The sequence below is a fragment of the Molossus molossus genome, unplaced genomic scaffold (genome assembly GCF_014108415.1).
Source record: "Molossus molossus isolate mMolMol1 unplaced genomic scaffold, mMolMol1.p scaffold_m16_p_5, whole genome shotgun sequence".
Lineage (NCBI taxonomy): Eukaryota > Metazoa > Chordata > Mammalia > Chiroptera > Molossidae > Molossus > Molossus molossus.
This window is the reverse complement of record NW_023425388.1, coordinates 71,945,417-71,962,371: the sequence shown is the minus strand read 5'-3', so window position 1 is coordinate 71,962,371 and position 16,955 is coordinate 71,945,417. Positions and strand designations below refer to the sequence as shown.

The 16,955-nt window shown below is 37.3% G+C and overlaps 1 protein-coding gene across 3 annotated transcripts in view; it reads left to right on the top strand.

Annotated features, from left to right (window-relative positions):
• Positions 1–16,955, top strand: part of GRAMD1C (GRAM domain containing 1C) — a 75,259-nt gene that overhangs the window by 50,159 nt on the left and 8,145 nt on the right. For 2 of the 3 annotated variants that reach the window (XM_036243459.1, XM_036243460.1), the window contains 7 exons: positions 2,940–3,077; positions 6,665–6,736; positions 6,941–7,059; positions 9,113–9,255; positions 10,005–10,108; positions 11,450–11,626; positions 12,721–12,778. In XM_036243459.1, the coding sequence (XP_036099352.1) occupies positions 2,940–3,077; positions 6,665–6,736; positions 6,941–7,059; positions 9,113–9,255; positions 10,005–10,108; positions 11,450–11,626; positions 12,721–12,778 (811 nt within the window). The remainder of the gene's footprint in view (positions 1–2,939; positions 3,078–6,664; positions 6,737–6,940; positions 7,060–9,112; positions 9,256–10,004; positions 10,109–11,449; positions 11,627–12,720; positions 12,779–16,955) is intronic. The other variant, XM_036243461.1, reaches the window with a different exon arrangement.

The following is a 16,955-nucleotide window of genomic DNA, read 5'->3' as shown; positions in this document are numbered from 1 at the left end:
CAATCAAAAATAGTTATTTAATACTTACTATGTGCCAAGCACATACATACATTGGTGTTTAAAATCAACATGGACCCGCCCTGGCTTGTGTGGTTAGGTGGTTAGACTGTCTGCCCATGGACCAAAGGGTCTCAGATTTGACTGATTCCTGGTCAAGGGCACATACCTGGGTTGCAGGTTCAATACCTGGCCCCAGGTGGGGCATGATCAGGAGGCAGCCATCAGGAGGCAGACAATTGATGTGTCTCTCTCACATCAATGCCCGCCCCCCCGACCCCTCGCCTTCCACTGTCTCTAGAAATCAGTGGAAAAAACATTCTTGAGTGAAGATTAACCAAAATAATAATAATCATAAATAAAATCAAATAAGATCAATATGGTCCCTACTCACATGGAACTTAGAGTTCAATGCAGGAGCAAGACAATGACCAAGTCAATAAGCCGACAAAAATATAATTACAGCCCTGGCTGGTTTGGTTCAGTGATTGGAGTGTTGGCCTGCAGACCAGAGAGTCCCGGGTTTGGTTCCCACTAGGGGCACGTACCAAAAAAAAAAAAAAAAAAATTATATAAACATATAGATAGATAGATAGATAGATAGATAGATAAGTTGGAATAAGTTCTGTGAAGAAATGAGCAGGACCAATAAAATCACTTGTACTTGTTTGCTTTCTTTGTGAACATCTGAATTACCTTTACAATGAACATAAGTACTTCTATGTCAGAAAAGCTATATATCAAGCCTAATTGGGAAGCTGCCTCACAAAACCTCAGCAAATTGCCTAGTTTCCGTGATTCATTTCTATGCAGAAGGAGCCACTATTTGAAGTTGCGGTGAATAGCTTTGTTGCAAGAAGAAGGTAAATCAATATTTACTTGATATCTCTAAGTTCTGTGCACCCGTAGCAAAGTAGAGAGACACAAATGATTTAATGAGGGAGAAAAAGCAATAGTTGGGATGAAGGCAGAGCTAGAAGAGTTTTTCTGATTCTTAGACCAGTCCTTTACTTTCCCAGACTGCGTCCCCTGGTGTAATACTGACAGGCGCTCTGCACAGACACTTCTTAGAGCTTGATTTCTGAAATACTTGGTCACAGTTCCCATTCTGTATTGATGGGGCATAATCCTTGAAGTAACAAATAACCCCAGTCCTGAAATCACTCAAATTTCATATTGGATTGCTTTGCTGTGTTTTCTTTACTTTAAGCTCCTATTTCTAGCTATCTTTTCTTTTCTTTTTGATTTTTCTAAGTCAAACTCCTGAAAGTATAAAATAGAGTTTAAGTATCTGTGCTTGGAAGCTGGAGTGAATTCCAGTTCCAATTCTGTCAGTCACTAGCCGTGGGGCTTTGGCGAGTCTCTCCATGCCTCAGTGTGCTCATCTATACAGTGGAAATGATGGTGACACCACTTATCTCTCAGGGTTGTTCTGAGCGTGAGTGGATACTTGTAAGGTGCTTAGCACAATGCGTGGCATATAGTGAGCGCCATACAAGCATGGGCTTTTTAAAAACATCCTCACCCAAGGATATTCTTCCATTTATCTTCAGATAGAGGGGGAGGGAGGGAGGAAGGGGGGGGGGGAGAGAGAGAGAGAGACATCGATGTGAGAGAGACATATCAATTGGTCACCTCCCACATGACCCCGACCAGGCCAGTGACAAACTGCAACGGAGGTACATGCCCTTGACCAGAATCGAACCTGTGACTCTTTGGTCCACGGCCTGATGCTCTAACCACTGAACCAAGCCAGCCAGGGCAAGCATGAGCTATTTTATTGAATGTTTCCTAGGACTATGAGGAGAGGTGGCAGACACTGCTGCTTCAGTGGCAGCCAGTAGTTTTCAACCTCTTTGTCATTATCAGGTTCCCAGAAAAATGTAATATTCCACTGAACATGATTTAGCTTTGAAGCGTACTTTCCAGAAGGATTTATTATTTTAATGTGTGATATTAAGAATAGGTTGTGAATACAATGCTACTTGCCTTGGGGAGCAGCTTTAAGTCAAGTTTGAAATCATATTCGAGGCTAGCAAGTGAGTGAGCGCAGCAGATAGAACCATTCGTGAATGTGTGCATACTGAATGTACGAGCATTCAGAGTGGGCCTAAGAGCTGTGGCGGGTGCCGTTCTGTGCATCAGTCCTGCCCTTGTCCCCTTTGAAATACAGTGATACCTCGGTTCTCGAACGCCTCGGATTTCAACCAAATCAGTATTCGACCAGGGGATTCGAGAAACTTTTGTCTTGGAATCCGAACAAATATTTGGAACTCGAACTTCCGAGATGAGCCGAGTTGAGCCGAATGGCGTTCATTCGGCCCAGCGCGCCTTGCTTGCGTGTTCAGTGTGAGTGCAGAGAGAGAGTCACGCTTTGTGGAGAGAGTCACGCTTTACACTGAATTTAACCCTTAGACATACTGTACACTTTTATTTCTTGTTGAGACTTATGTTTTTCTACATATTATATACAAATTAGGCCAGTAAATAGGCATTTTCTGGGGCTTGGAACGAATTAATCCAGTTTCCATTATTTCCTATTGGGTTTCATTGCTTCGGTTCTCGAACAATTTGGTTCTCGACCGTCCTCCTGGAACGAATTATGTTCGAGAACCGAGGTATCACTGTAGTCTTTTGAGCGATACATTATGGGAGTTTGATGTCATTCAAGTTAAATATTTCTTTATCTTTTTGGGTATTGACAACTGAAATATTGATCATCATAGTTAACTATATCCTCTTATGTATAGTTAGTTATTCATCATACATATGTATGTAACACCAATTTAGAGTTTTATTAGTGCCCTGAATGTGCTGATCACTGTAATCACATTTAAAAAACTATTTTGTATCAAAAACAAGTGGACAAAACCAAACCTTGAAATTACCTTTCCTGGATTTCTTCCCTTTTGGTTCTATGTTGTGTTTTTTTTTCCCCCCAGAAAATATTCCTGAGAAAGATCTTCGTGGAAGACTTTATATCAACCGTGTTTTTCACATCAGTGCTGAGAAAATGTTTGAATTGCTCTTCACCAGTTCACGCTTTATGCAGAGATTTGCCAATTCTAGAAATATAATAGGTTGGTTCTTGCATTCTTATCTAATGACAAATTTGGGAAGATTTTATTATCTTTAGAGGGTTGAGCCTATATAAATTGGTTTATGTTGTCAGGAGGAAAGTTTAGCAGGTTCTGACTTTATTTTGATGATATATAAACTAGTATTTATGTGTTTTGGTTAAACTCACATGTAAACAATATAGTTGTCCAATTAGTCAGATCCTACCTACAGTTCAGTTCAGACCCTTTGAAAACTAGAACTCCATTTATTTATTAATGTAGCAGTTCAGTTGGGTTGAACCCATTGTAAAGGGCTGCACTGTGGAACAGCTGGATGCTAGTAGAGTGTAAATTGGTGAAATCGCTTTGCAATATGGTTTGGCAGAATATACTAGAGCTGATCACATGCATTCTGTCTGACTCAGCAATTCTACTACGAGGCATATATCCTTCACAAATGGGTACATATGTACTCTGAATGATATGTACTATTATTCAGAGCAGCATTATTTATAATGCCCCAAAACTAAAAAAAAAAGCCCAAATATCCACCAATTCTCGGTACAAAAAATAATTGTTTATTATTCATAGTAAAGTAGCAAAGCATTTTCTACTGATAGCTATTATAGTCTTGTGATTATATTAAGAACTTCATAGTTAAAAATCATTTATTATATCTGTTCTGAATCTATTTTGTATTTTCTTGCTATTCATGTCTACCTGGGGAACTTGATATTTCAGAAGAGTTGGATACATTATTTGTTTAAATTTTCTAAGATGAAGCCTGTTGATACTGCACTGCTATTTTATGGCTGCAAAGGTTCACAAGGGGCTAGCATGTTATTCCTAAATTAAGTTTGCTTTTTGAATCATGACTGCATTTAGTGTCCGATATCACATCTGGCTTCAGTGTAGATGAATATATGTGCTCTCTGGTGGTATAAGTGGCTTTGGGAAGCAAAGTCTCCTGGCTAATTATAAATCTAAACAGTTATAGGCATATTGTTATTTAGACCTGAATTACTCAGAAGGTTTCTTCCAAAAGAGATAATGTGCTTATGATTGCATACCATTATGCTGCCTTCTGAACTTGTTACATGGTAATCAGTTATACTTCTCAACAATGGGTTTCAAATGCTTCTTTCAAAAAATATCATGGATTTAGTGAAAAAAATTTTCAGTAGTTATTTGTAGATTTAATCTAATTCAGCACTAATATGGTTACTACTGGATCTAATAATTTTATTTATTTATTTTTAATCATCATCCACTGATTTTCAGATAGAGTGGGAGGGAGTGAGGGAGGGCGGAAAGAGAGAGAGACATCGATGTGAGAGAGACACATCAATTGGTGGCCTCCCTCATGACCCTGACCAGGGCCAGGGACCAAACCGCAACTGAGGTACGTGCTCTTCACTGGAATCGAACCCAAGACCCCTTGGTCCGAGGGCCAACGTTCTAACCGCTGAGCCAAACTGGCCAGGGCTAATTATTATTTTTTAATTAGGGAGCTTTTAAATAGGTATTCTTTCTTTACAGTTGTATGACTATTTCTGTACTTCAAAGCTCACTTTTGTCTTTTTATTCAACTTTTTAACTTTGAAAAAAGTATAAATCTTCAGAAAAGTACATGAATAGTATAATAAATCGCATATACCTATCATGTAGATTCACCAATTTTTTTTAATTGTGGTAAAATGTACAGAAGATAAGACATACCATTTTACCATTTTGAAGTTTACAATTCAGTGGCATCCGACATTTACATTGCTGTGCGGCCATCACCACCACCAGCTGCAGAAGTCTGTCATCTTCCCAAAGTGAAGCTCTGTGTCCTTTAAACAGAACTACCCATTGTCCCTTCCTCCCAGCTGCTGGCGACCGCCCTTCTACTTTCTCTCGCTTTTCATTCGACTCCTCTGTGTACCTCCCATAACTAGAATCCTTTGTTACTGGCTTGTTTTACTTAACCATAATGTCTTCAAGGTTTATCCATGTTAGAGCATGCGTCAGAATTTCATTCCTTTTTAAGGCCGAGTCATATTCCATTGTCTGTATAGACCACATTTTGCTTATCCATTCTTATATTGATGAAGTTTTGAGTTGTTTCCACTTTTTGGTTGTTGTAAATAATGCCGCTGCGAACACTGATGTACACGTATCTGTTTGAGTACCTGCCTTCAGTTTCTTTGGGTATATACCTAAGAGTGGAATTGCTGAATCATAAGGTAATTCTGTGTTTAATTTTTTGAGGAACTGTCATACTGTTTTCCAGAGTGGTGACATCATTTTACATTCCCACCAGCAATGCAAAGGTTCCAGTGTCTCCACATCCTTGACAACTTGGTATTTTCATTTTTGTGTGTGATAATAGCCATCCTAATGGGTGTGAAGACTCACCAGTTTTAAAACTTTATTACATCAAAGGATTATTCATTTGTTCTGAAATTCCTGATTTTTATTATTTCAATTCAATATATCAAAATGGCTCATGTGTCTTTTTTGTATGCTGTTGCCATTTTTCTTAAAATTTCATCCCTAATTTTTTATACCTTGATGAGCTTTACTCAGGTATTGGGGGGCTTGACTTTTCCAAGTTGTTAATTGGATGATGTCATGGTGCATGATGTTCAAAAGGCTTGTTGATAACATTGGTGATACTACTAGTGGAAGATAATTCTTTTATCCTTGTTGATGACTGCTTTGTTGAATAATGTGCAGTTTTTAACAGCAGAATTCAACAATATCTTTAAATTCTATTGCTGATTCACAATGGATTATTTGTTTAAAACAGGTTGACATAGGACCAAAGTAACCTTTGAATAGTATTTTAGAATTTTATATCTTTCATGTAAATAAACCATTTGTATAGCAAATTCTAGATGATAAATTTCATGGTTTGTGATGCTGCTTTTTAAATTTAGTTGTAAGATTTTTCCAGATACTCAAAAGGCAGCTTTAGGAACCCTTATTAAATCCCGAGGCCTAGTTATATGACAGAAATGGAGTAAAATTGGATAGATCATAATGCCTGGCTTCATTCCTTTGATGATAGGTAATGGGTTAGATGAGGGCTCCTATATTTAAGGATGCTGATGAATAGCAGCCAGACATACTAATCGCCCAAGTCCATTTGTGTTAACAGCACTAGATGATTTAGTCAGATCTTTGAATAGAGTTCATGGTGCTGTTACCTATACTTTCCTAGTCTTTGGATTGTAAAATGAGCTTTGCTGTATAGCACTATGTTCTAAAGTGCTATACTTCTGTTCAAAGTGTGGTTTTTACTCACTGTGTTGTTGCTAATCAAATGAAAGAAAATTTTGACCAAGATTTTGCCATAAATACAGAGAGATTATCCTATAGCTTGTGCTATATAGGTTTATATAGTTATTTATATTCTATCACCCCCTCCTTAATTAAAGAGTTCAGCAGATAAGCCATTAACATTATATGATTTCTCAGTGACATGTTTTCTCCACAAGTTGGGATCAAGGCCACATTGTTGTATAATGACAAATGTCTTTCAAGGTTTTGTCCTCAATGATGAGAATGCTGAAGTGTTGTTTGGTCTCTGATAAGGCTGGTGCCATTACTTCTCTTTGTAGGTACTGGAGACTTGAAAAAGAAGCCGGCAGATGAACCAACTTTTATTTTTATCTTCTCAAGAAAAGCAAAAAGTGTATTAATAGACAATAATTTAAAAGTAAATAGATTAGCGATGGGGGATATCACATATAAGAAGAGTGCCTAACATTTAATTTTACTTTTGGACTGGTCAAAAATAAAAATTTAAATAATTCGAAAACTACCTCTTTGATGCCATTTCAAGTTATACCCTTCAAATTTCTAGAAGTAACTCATTTTATGTTTGCTGTGATTAGATGTAGTGTCCACCCCTTGGAATGTGGAACCTGGAGGTGATCAGCTGAGAACCATGACCTACACTATCATTCTTAATAATCCGCTCACTGGCAAGTACACCGCTGCCACTGAAAAGCAGGTATGTCCCCCCTGCCGTGTGTTCAGAAGAATCGTGCATGTGGGGGGAGAGAAGGTGCCTGTCCCAGTCACCACTTACAAAACAATTTCAACAAATAAATGGCAAGAAAAAAGGGAGGAGAAACTGTTACAGGTTAAAAGAGACTTTAAAAGGCATATCAACCCAATCTTAACTCAAACAAACCAACTGTAAAAAAGGTATTTGTGGGATTTAAGGAATTGTTGATTTTTGTTTGTGTAATGGTATTGTAGCTATATTTTAAAGAAAAGAATATTTATCTTTTAAAGAGACATACTGAAGAATTTGAAGAGATATGCTTATGTGTTTATGGGTGAAATTCTATTGATGTCTGGGATATCCTTTAAAAGTAATCCAGCCAAGTCCTGGCTGGCACGGTTCAGTGGTTCAGTGTTGCCTTCCCCTTCCCTTGCACCAGGGGGTCTTGGGTTTGATTCCTAGTCAAGGGCACAGTCAGGGCTCGGTGGGAGGCACCCCTTCCTTTCCACTCTCTCTGAAAAAAGTCAATGCAAAAAAAATATCCTCCAGTGAGGATTAACAACAATAACAACAAAAGTAATGTAGCCAGGCAGAGGGTGGTGGAGGAGAGTGTAGGGAGGGATTGTGGGAATGGGGTACAGATGAAACAGGACCAGGCAGGAGTTAATGTTGAAGCTGGTTGATGAGCTTATGAGGGGTCATTATACTTTATTTCTGTTCTTGTGTATATTTGAACCTTTTTAAAAAATAATAAATGGGTTTTTAAAAGAACACCATTGGCCCAGCTGGAATGGCTTAGTTGGTTGAGTTTTGTCCTGTGCACCAAAGGGTTACTGGTTCAATTCCTGATCAGGACACATGCCTGGGTTTCAGGTTAGATTCCTGGTAGGGGCACATATGGGAGGCAGCCGATCAATGTTTCTCTCTCTCTCTCTTTCCCCTTCCTCTCTCGAAGCATGTACTCTGGTGAGCATTAAAATAATAATAAAATAAAAACGCTACTGGAATTTGGATTTGCAGAATCATGTCAAGGGTTTGGGTCAAATAACTAGGTGGCTGCTGTGAGACATGGGGAAGAGATGATAAGAGATTTGATGCTTTCCTCTGGGCCAGTGTGGCACTGTTTTAGAGTGGAGCTTGTGTTTGGCCAATTTGTGTTAGAAGTATAGTCTATTTGTTGTGCAAAAAGTTTGAAAGTGTCTATTAACATCTGAACTAATCATGCTGTTGTAGTTTTGTCCATCAGTGTTAAAAAGGACTTACTTTTTTTAAAAAAGATTTTCAGACAATTAAGAAACCTTTGATATTTTGGTATGAGATTCTTTGATAATCTTGGAGGATAGGTATAAAAGGTATGATTACAATGAGAAAGGTTTGGCCAGCAACCACTTCAAATCCTGTTTAGGGAAAGTAGTGTTTTGTTTTGGTGAAGGGTGGTTTTATGAAACTTTGATGAATTTTGGGGCGGGGTCCTTAATTTATTCATGTAATTTTTTAATTGTTTCCTAACAGAAACATTAAAAATTCTGTATAAACTAATAATAAACACAAGAGATTATTATATGGTTGCTTTCTCCTCCTCTCCCCTAAAAGAAGGAAAAATAGCCCTGCCAGTGTGGCTCAGTGGTTGAGCATCAACCAATGCACTAAGAGGTCACCAGTTCAATTCCCAGTCAGGGCACATGCCCAGGTTGTGGGCCAAATCCCCAATAGGGGATGTGCATGAGGTGGCCAATTGATGTTCTCTCTCATCGATGTTTCTCTCTCTCTCTCCCTCTGCCTTCTTCTCTTTCTAAAATAAATAAAGAAGAAAAGAAAGAAAGAAAAATAATTATACTATGAAATGATGGAGAGGCAGCAAATACCATTTCTGCAGGTCCTTTCTTCTCAGTTCATAGACAGCACAGCCAGCATGGAGGCTCTTCTGGCTTTGAACGTAGGCTTTGCATGTCTTTTGTTGTTTCGGAGAAGAAATTCTAATATATAGGTTCTGAATGGGCAAGGAATTTGATATATTAAACATGTACATGCAAAAAAAATTATCTTATTTTGGCAGACACTATATAAAGAAAGTCGGGAAGCACAATTTTATTTGGTAGATTCAGAAGTGCTGACACATGATGTCCCCTACCACGACTACTTCTACACTCTGAACAGATACTATATCATCCCATCTTCAAAGCAGAAATGTCGGCTGAGGTGAGCTACTGCAAAGGAGTGCTTTAGTCAGCATATTAGTAACCCTAAGATCTTAGTGGTAGCTTTAAACAACAAAGCTTTATACTTTGTCCAAAGTACACGTCCACCGTTGGTTAGCAGAGGGAAGGGGCTCCTCCCTCAAGGCCCAAGCCCACGAATGCTTTGACATCCTCGAGCCACACAATCCCGGATGTGTCGTTTCAGCTGCTGCAGGAAGAGAGGGCTGTAGAACTGTGCTCACAGTGCAGAGGCCAGAACTAGTCACCAGACCCTGTTTAATGGCAAGGGGGCTGGGAGTTCTTGAGGGGCACACAGTGAGCAGGGAGCGACTCTGTTGCAGTGGGAAACAAGAAATGTTGGTTCATTGAAGTGAGTGATGGGCCAGCAAATGCTTGGCCTAGTCTTAGCTAATGTAGTTTTCAACTAATTTGTGACCACTGGAGATTTTTTATACAAGGTATTTAGCAAATTTAGAATTTACTTTGAGATGTTTCTGTTATTTAAATAAAGAAAATTCAGGATTAGAGAAAGAAAAGAAATAAAATGTCAAGTTCTTAGAAGGAAAATTTGAAGTTCTTAGTAGCACACAGTAATTTTTGAAAGAAGTCATTATCAGTAAACAAATTTTCTTTTATAATCTAAATGACTGAATTTTTTAAGCTCCCCACTGAATACAATCTTATATTAAATTGCAATGTTAATATAACTAAATTCTGTTCTTTAAATAAATATTATTCTTATCCTATTAGAGTTTCCACAGATTTGAAATACAGAAAACAACCATGGGCCATTATCAAATCTGTAATTGAGAAGAATTCCTGGAGTTCATTGGAAGACTATTTCAAACAGCTTGGTTTGTAAATTTCTCAGTGTATCTATTTTTGTAAAAATGGCATCTATTAACAAAATGGACTAATTATTCATTTGGATTCATAGCAGAAACCGGTAGATCATGTTAGAATGCCTCACACTGAAGTGTGGTTGTGACTACCCCACTTGGAACTTCAAACTTAATTTTCATTGGTCTAACAAACACTTATATATTTTTTACTATATGCCAGACATTGTTCTATGTGCTTTATAAATATTAACTCATTACAAAACTGTGAGGTAGGTGCTATTAATATTTTTTTTTCCCATTTTACTGAATAAGAAATGTTGAAACACAGAGAAAGAGGTTAAATGATTTGCCCAACCTCACAGTTAGGAGATATCACACTCGCCTGACTCTGCATGGAGCCAAGGAAGCTGACTGGAGCGAGGGCCTACGTACTGGATCATAAATATGCGCCTGTGCTTGCTAATATTTGGAGAGTCCTCAGGCCCATACCTGCCTTACCAATGCAGCTTTCCTAGGTTTATGCAGGCCCATTAAGCAGTGGTATCATGTACATGTGTGAATTTTGTGGAGGTGGGTACTAGACTGCGGGGAGTACTACAGTAGTTCTGTTTGGATATTCCTTAAAATATACATGAGAAAAAAAAATACCTACATGAGCATTATTAATTTTAGTTAAAGAAAAGCTGGTGGTCAGTCAACTCAGGTTAATTTCTCTATCATCCTCCAGATTGTTGGTTATTTAATTTCCTTGCTTTTCTCTTTGGTTATTTCATTATTAAACTCCTAATCAGGAACAAAGAAAATGAAACTAAAAAATTAGTTTGGACACTGGAAATGAGCTGCTAATGAAAAAATCTGGTAAAGGAAAAGGTTGAAATAATTGACAAAAATGAAGGTTTTTGCAGATTTTCTTTATTAGGGCTTCCTTTTTTGCAAACCCTTGTTGTAAATTAGAACTGTTATATGCTACTCCTTTGAAATTGACCATCAAGTACCATAATCTATCTTAGAAATTTTTCTAATGATCCAATATAAGTGGGTAGCCTGTTGTTTCTATAACTGAAATCATTAATATTTAATATAGCACATGGCAAATTTGCTCTTATGATCCCATCATTTATTAATACAGTTCATTCTTCCTAGAATAATGAAGCCTTATTGTGGGATCACTGTACTCTCCAAAACGTTTCATTAAGAGTAAGGTTTGAATCTAGGCCATAAGAACCTAAGTAATTATTAAAGAAAGTTTCCAAGGCTTAAAAACACAAATAGAACACGAAACAACCACCAAACCCCCTGTATCTTACAATTGAGAAGGTTTCTCCAACACCTAAAGATTTTTTTCCTTCTCAGAATCAGATTTGTTAATGGAAGAATCTATATTAAGTCAGTCCATTGAAGACCCTGGAAAACTTAGTGGCCTACGAAGGAGAAGGCGTACATTCAACCGGACATCAGAAACAGTTCCTAAACTTTCTTCCCAGCGTTCTTCTGGAGATGGGGGTTTAGATGCCAAAGAGGACATTGCAGGTAGCTGTCATCTGGCAAACAGAGATGGAAGATTTTAGTTTACTTATATGAAGCAGGAAATGACTCTAGCAGTTGCAAAAGGGCAGGTGTTATGGTCAATACAAGTATTTTATTGGGCCATGTGGTATTTTAAAAAGTGAAAATTTTTGTGTATAAATTCAGATCTGATAGCTCTGGACCCAAATCCTTTCAGAGCAATAGTTGGTTGGAGTTTAACAGTAGCTGCTTCATTAGACCAAGTCCGCAGGCCACCAGTATCCACCATTTTTCCTGGCTGCTGGACGCTTCGCTCATTCATTCCCTGCCCAGCATGTACAGACAGTTGATCTCTACCCTTGATCGTACTACAATGATTGTTTTTAATCCTTATATACCGTTAAGGCCAGTTCAGCAAAATCGCAAAGATAGAATTTGACTTTTTATCCTCTCAAATTTGAAGACATCCTGCCTCTACTGTTATTCTCTCCCTCTCAGAACTATAAAGCTGTAATACCTTCTCATCCTTCTACTTTATAAAATTCCCTTCTAAGCCTTTTTTTTTTTTCACTAAAAATTTTTAATGTTGACATTATTGCAGGTGTCCCCTGTTTCTCCCTGACTTTGCCACCATCACTCACCCCTACCTCCCTCTCCTTTGGCCTCCTTACTTCTTACTTCAAATATGTTTAAGTTAATGGCTCTAATTTTGGAATTTAGAAGTGTGGGCAATAGAGAACAGGTGAAGATGACTTAAACATTTTTTTAAGGAGGGAAGTATTATACATAAACCTAGCTCAAAATTATTTGCAGAGATAGAACTTAGCTAGAAATCATACATGATGTATTGAATTGCATATTTAATTTTAGAGTAAATTAATTTGTAATATGGGCCAAATTTGAAGGACTGAAGTAATTTTTCTTTTTATAGATTTGGTTCATATTACTCTTGATGTCAGAAACCATAAAAAGGTGCAGGAAGTTCACCCTAAATCACTTTGTCTTTACAAATAATTTAAAATTTTTCTTTTCTAGTTCTTTTCAAATGAAATTAAAATTTTATCAGTTGTAATCATAATCCTGATTTTAATGCAGCCTTTTTTGTGTGTAATCTGTAGGAAAGAAAAAAGAAATGGAAAGCTATAACTTCATCCTGATTGTGGTGATGAGTATTTTGTAAGTATTTGTTTTGAATGCTTATTTAGCTTGTGTTTTTACTTTTAACAGTTTACAAAAGGATTTGAATACATTTGTATATTATGTAGGACTTGTTACTATTTGACCAGTTTGGGCCTGCAAAAACAGTAATTTTATATTCTTTAGACTGATAAATTTTTTTTTATTAATTTTTGTTACAGATGTTTCTCCTTTTACCCCCAACTGATTCCCCCTCCCCCTCCCTCCCTGCCCTGTCCCCAGCTTTGCTGTCCATGTCCATTGTTCATGCATACATGCATATAAGTTCTGTGGTTTATCTCTCCCCCACCAACCCCTCTTCTGGCGATTGTCAGTCTATACCCTACTTCCACGTCTCTGGGACTACACCATTCCTCAGACTGTTATGTTCATTATATTCCACAAATAAGTGAGATCATATGATAACTTGTCTTTCTCTGTTTGGCTTGTTTCACTTAGGATGATACTTTCCAGGTCCCTCCATGTAGTCTCAAAGGATAAGAGATCTTTCTTTCTTACAGCTGCGTAGTACTCCATTGTATATATGTACCACTGCTTTTTTATCCATTCGTCTACTGGTGGACACTTGGGCTGTTTCCAGATCTTAGCTATTGTAAATAGTGCTGCTACAAACATGGGGGTACATATATTCTTTCTGATTGGTGTTTCAGGCTTCTTAGGGTATATTTCTAGAAGTGGGATCACTGGGTCAACTGGAAGTTCAATTTTTAATTTTTTGAGGTAACACCATATTGTTTTCCATAGTGGCTGCACCAGTCTGCATCCCCACTAGCAGTATACTAGAGTCCCCTTTTCTCCACACCCTCGCCAACACTTGTTGTTTGATGATTTGTTGATGGCGGCCATTCTGAGGTGTGAGATGATACCTCATTGTTGTTTTAATTTGCATCTCTCTGATGATTAGTGATGTTGAGCATTTCTTCATATGTCTCTTAGCCATTTGTATGTCTTGTTTGGAGAGGTGTCTATCTAGTTCCTCTGCCCATTTTTTAATTGGGTTCTTTGTCTTCCTTTTGTGGAGTTGTATGAGCACTCTATATGAATTGGAAATTAACCCCTTATCTGATATATCATTGGCAATTATGCTCTCCCATACAGTGAGTAGCCTTTCCGTTTTGATGATTGTATTTTTCGCTGTGCAGAAGCTTTTGAGTTTGATCTATAGTCCCATGTGTTCATTTTCTCCTTTGTTTCTGTTGCCTTAGGTGATGTATCAGTGAAAATTCTGCTGCGTATGATGTCTGAAATTTTGTTGCCTACAGTTTCTTTTAGGATTTTTGTGGATTCATGAGTCACATTTAAGTCTTTTATCCATTTTGAGTTTATTCTTGTGTAGCGTGTAAGTTGATGGTCTAGTTTCATTTTTCTGCATGTAGCTGTCCAATTTTCCCAGCACCATTTATTAAAGAGGCTGTCCTTACTCCACTGTATGCTCTTGCCACCTTTGTCAAATATTAATTGAGCATATTGCCTTGGGTCCATTTCTAGGTTCTCTGTTCTGTTCCACTGGTCTATATGCCTGTTCTTGTGCCAGTACCAGGCTGTTTTGATTATAGTGGCTTTGTACTATAACCTGAAATCTGGTAGTGTGGTCCCTCTAACTTTGTTCTTCTTTTTCAAGATTGCTGTGGCTATTTGAGGTCTTTTTTGGTTCCATATGAACTTTTGAAGTACTTGTTCTAATTCTGTGAAGTATGCTGTTGGTATTTTGATGGTGATTGCATTGAATCTATAGATTGCTTTGGGTAATATGAACATTTTAATGATGTTAATTCTTCCAATCCATGAACAAGGTATGTGCTTCCACTTTTTTATATCTTCCTCCATTTCTTTTTTCAACGACATGTGGTTTTCTGCGAATTTATTTCTTTGGTTAAGTTTATTCCTAGGTATCTTAATTTTTCTGCCGCAATGGTAAATGGGGTTGTTTTCTTAGTTTCTCTTTCTGTGAGTTCATCATTGGTGTAAAAGAATGCCATCGATTTCTTAATGTTAATTTTGTATCCTGCTACTTTTCCAAATTCATTTATTAAGTCTAGTAAATTTTTGATGGAGTCTTTGGGGTTTTCTACATGTAGTATCATGTCATCTGCAAATAATGACAGTTTCACTTCCTCCTTTTCAATTTGGATCCCTTTTATTTTTTCTTCCTGTCTGATTGCTATGGCTAAGACTTCCAGTACTATGTTAAATAAGAGTGGCGAAAGTGGACATCCTTGCCTTGTTCCTATTCTTAAGGAAAATGCTTTTAGTTTTTGCCCATTGAGTATGATGTTGGCTGTAGGTCTTTCATATATGGCCTTTATTAGGTCAAGATATGATCCCTCTATTCCCACATTGCTGAGCGTTTTTATCAGAAATGGATGCTGGATTTTGTCAAAGGTTTTTTGGCATCTATTGATATGATCATGTGGTTTTTATTTTTCATTTTATTTATGTGGTGTATCACGTTTATTAATTTGAGAATATTTTACCAACCTTGCATCCTCGGGATGAATCCCACTTGGTGGATAATTTTTTTGGTGTATTGCTGGATCCGATTTGCTAGTATTTTATTCAGGATTTTGGCGTCTATGTTCATCAGGGATATTGGCCTGCAGTTTTCTTTCTTTGTAGTTAGACTGATAATTTTTTATGTATGATTTTCAGAAGAATTATTAAATTAGATGCAATACCAAGTACATATTCAATAAATGTTTTTATTTTTTAAACTAATTTGATTTATTTCTTCTGTCATATATTTTTATGGGATGTCCCATAAATTTAAAGAGAGTATTTACATATGCAGACTGGTGAAATTCCAGTAATGCTATATTACTCTTCTTGATTAGACCAGTAGTCTTTACCCTTTACTATGCATAAGAATCACTTGCTAAAATGCAAATTTCTCGGCCTCAATTCCAGAGATGTCAGTAGGTCTTGAGTAGAGATCAGGAATCAGTATTTTAATACACTGTGTAGGTTATTCTGATGAAAGTTATCTGAGGATCACCTGAAGAGAAATACTGGGGCAATTAGTCTGAATTTCAGTATTCTAGAGGAATCCATTTAGCCAGTCATATTTAGACTACTATTATCTACATGGCGGTATGTGAATCTTGAAGTAGTCCTTTAGATCCCATTGAATTGGTTCTGGCTGGGTGATATAGTCTAGAAATTTTTTGGAATGAAGTTCTTTTATCAGCTTTTTTTCTAATTATAGATTTTAGAACATAGAAAATGATTGTTTTGTCTTTGAGTTTTATAAAAAGGGCTTCATATTCTGGCTACATCTGTTTACCGTGACAATTTTGAATACTAAGTATTATCAGTGGTCTTTTACATTACTTCGCAAGAAGTTTATACTCAAATGTTGAGATGTTTATCTGTATATGTACCATTTCAGTCCCATAATAACTTCATAGATTTGATTTTCTTGCTACTACATTAGTTTTAATTTTTTAAAATATCCTCTTCTGGATGGATAAAGGGGAATACTGTAGACTTTTAAGGGCAAGTCAGTATTTTAACAGAAGAAATGAGATATAGATGCCACCTATATATTTCCATATATTTGTAATAAGAAATATATCCATTCACTTGAAAGGCTGTTGTGAGAACCAACAGAATAAGTTCATTTAGCATGTACTATTTAAAAAAAATTTTTTTTTCCCTTTATTGATTTTAGAGAGAAAGGAAGGGAGAGGGAGAAAGAGACAGAAACATATTTGAGAGAGAACATCGATTGGCTGCCTCCTGCATGCCCCCCACTGGGGATTTGGCCCACAACCTGGGCATGTGCCTTGACCTGGAATCAAACTGCGACCCCTTGGTGCATGGGTCGATGCCCAACCACTGAGCTACACCAGCCAGGCTAGCATGTACTATTTTATATATGATACCATTAATGTATATTTGGGATTTGATACTTTCTTTGTCCAAGATGAACTTGAAATTTTTGCTGACTGGTAATTTTTTTTTTTGAATTCTCACTGGAGGATATTTTTCCATTGACTTTTAGACAGAGTGGAAGGGAGGGAGGGAGAGAGAGAGAAACATCAATGTGAGAGAAACATTGATTTATTGCCTCCTGCACAACCACAACCAGGGTTGGGGATCAAACCTGCAACCCAGGTATGTGCCCTTGACCAGGAATTGAACCCAAGACCCTTTGGTC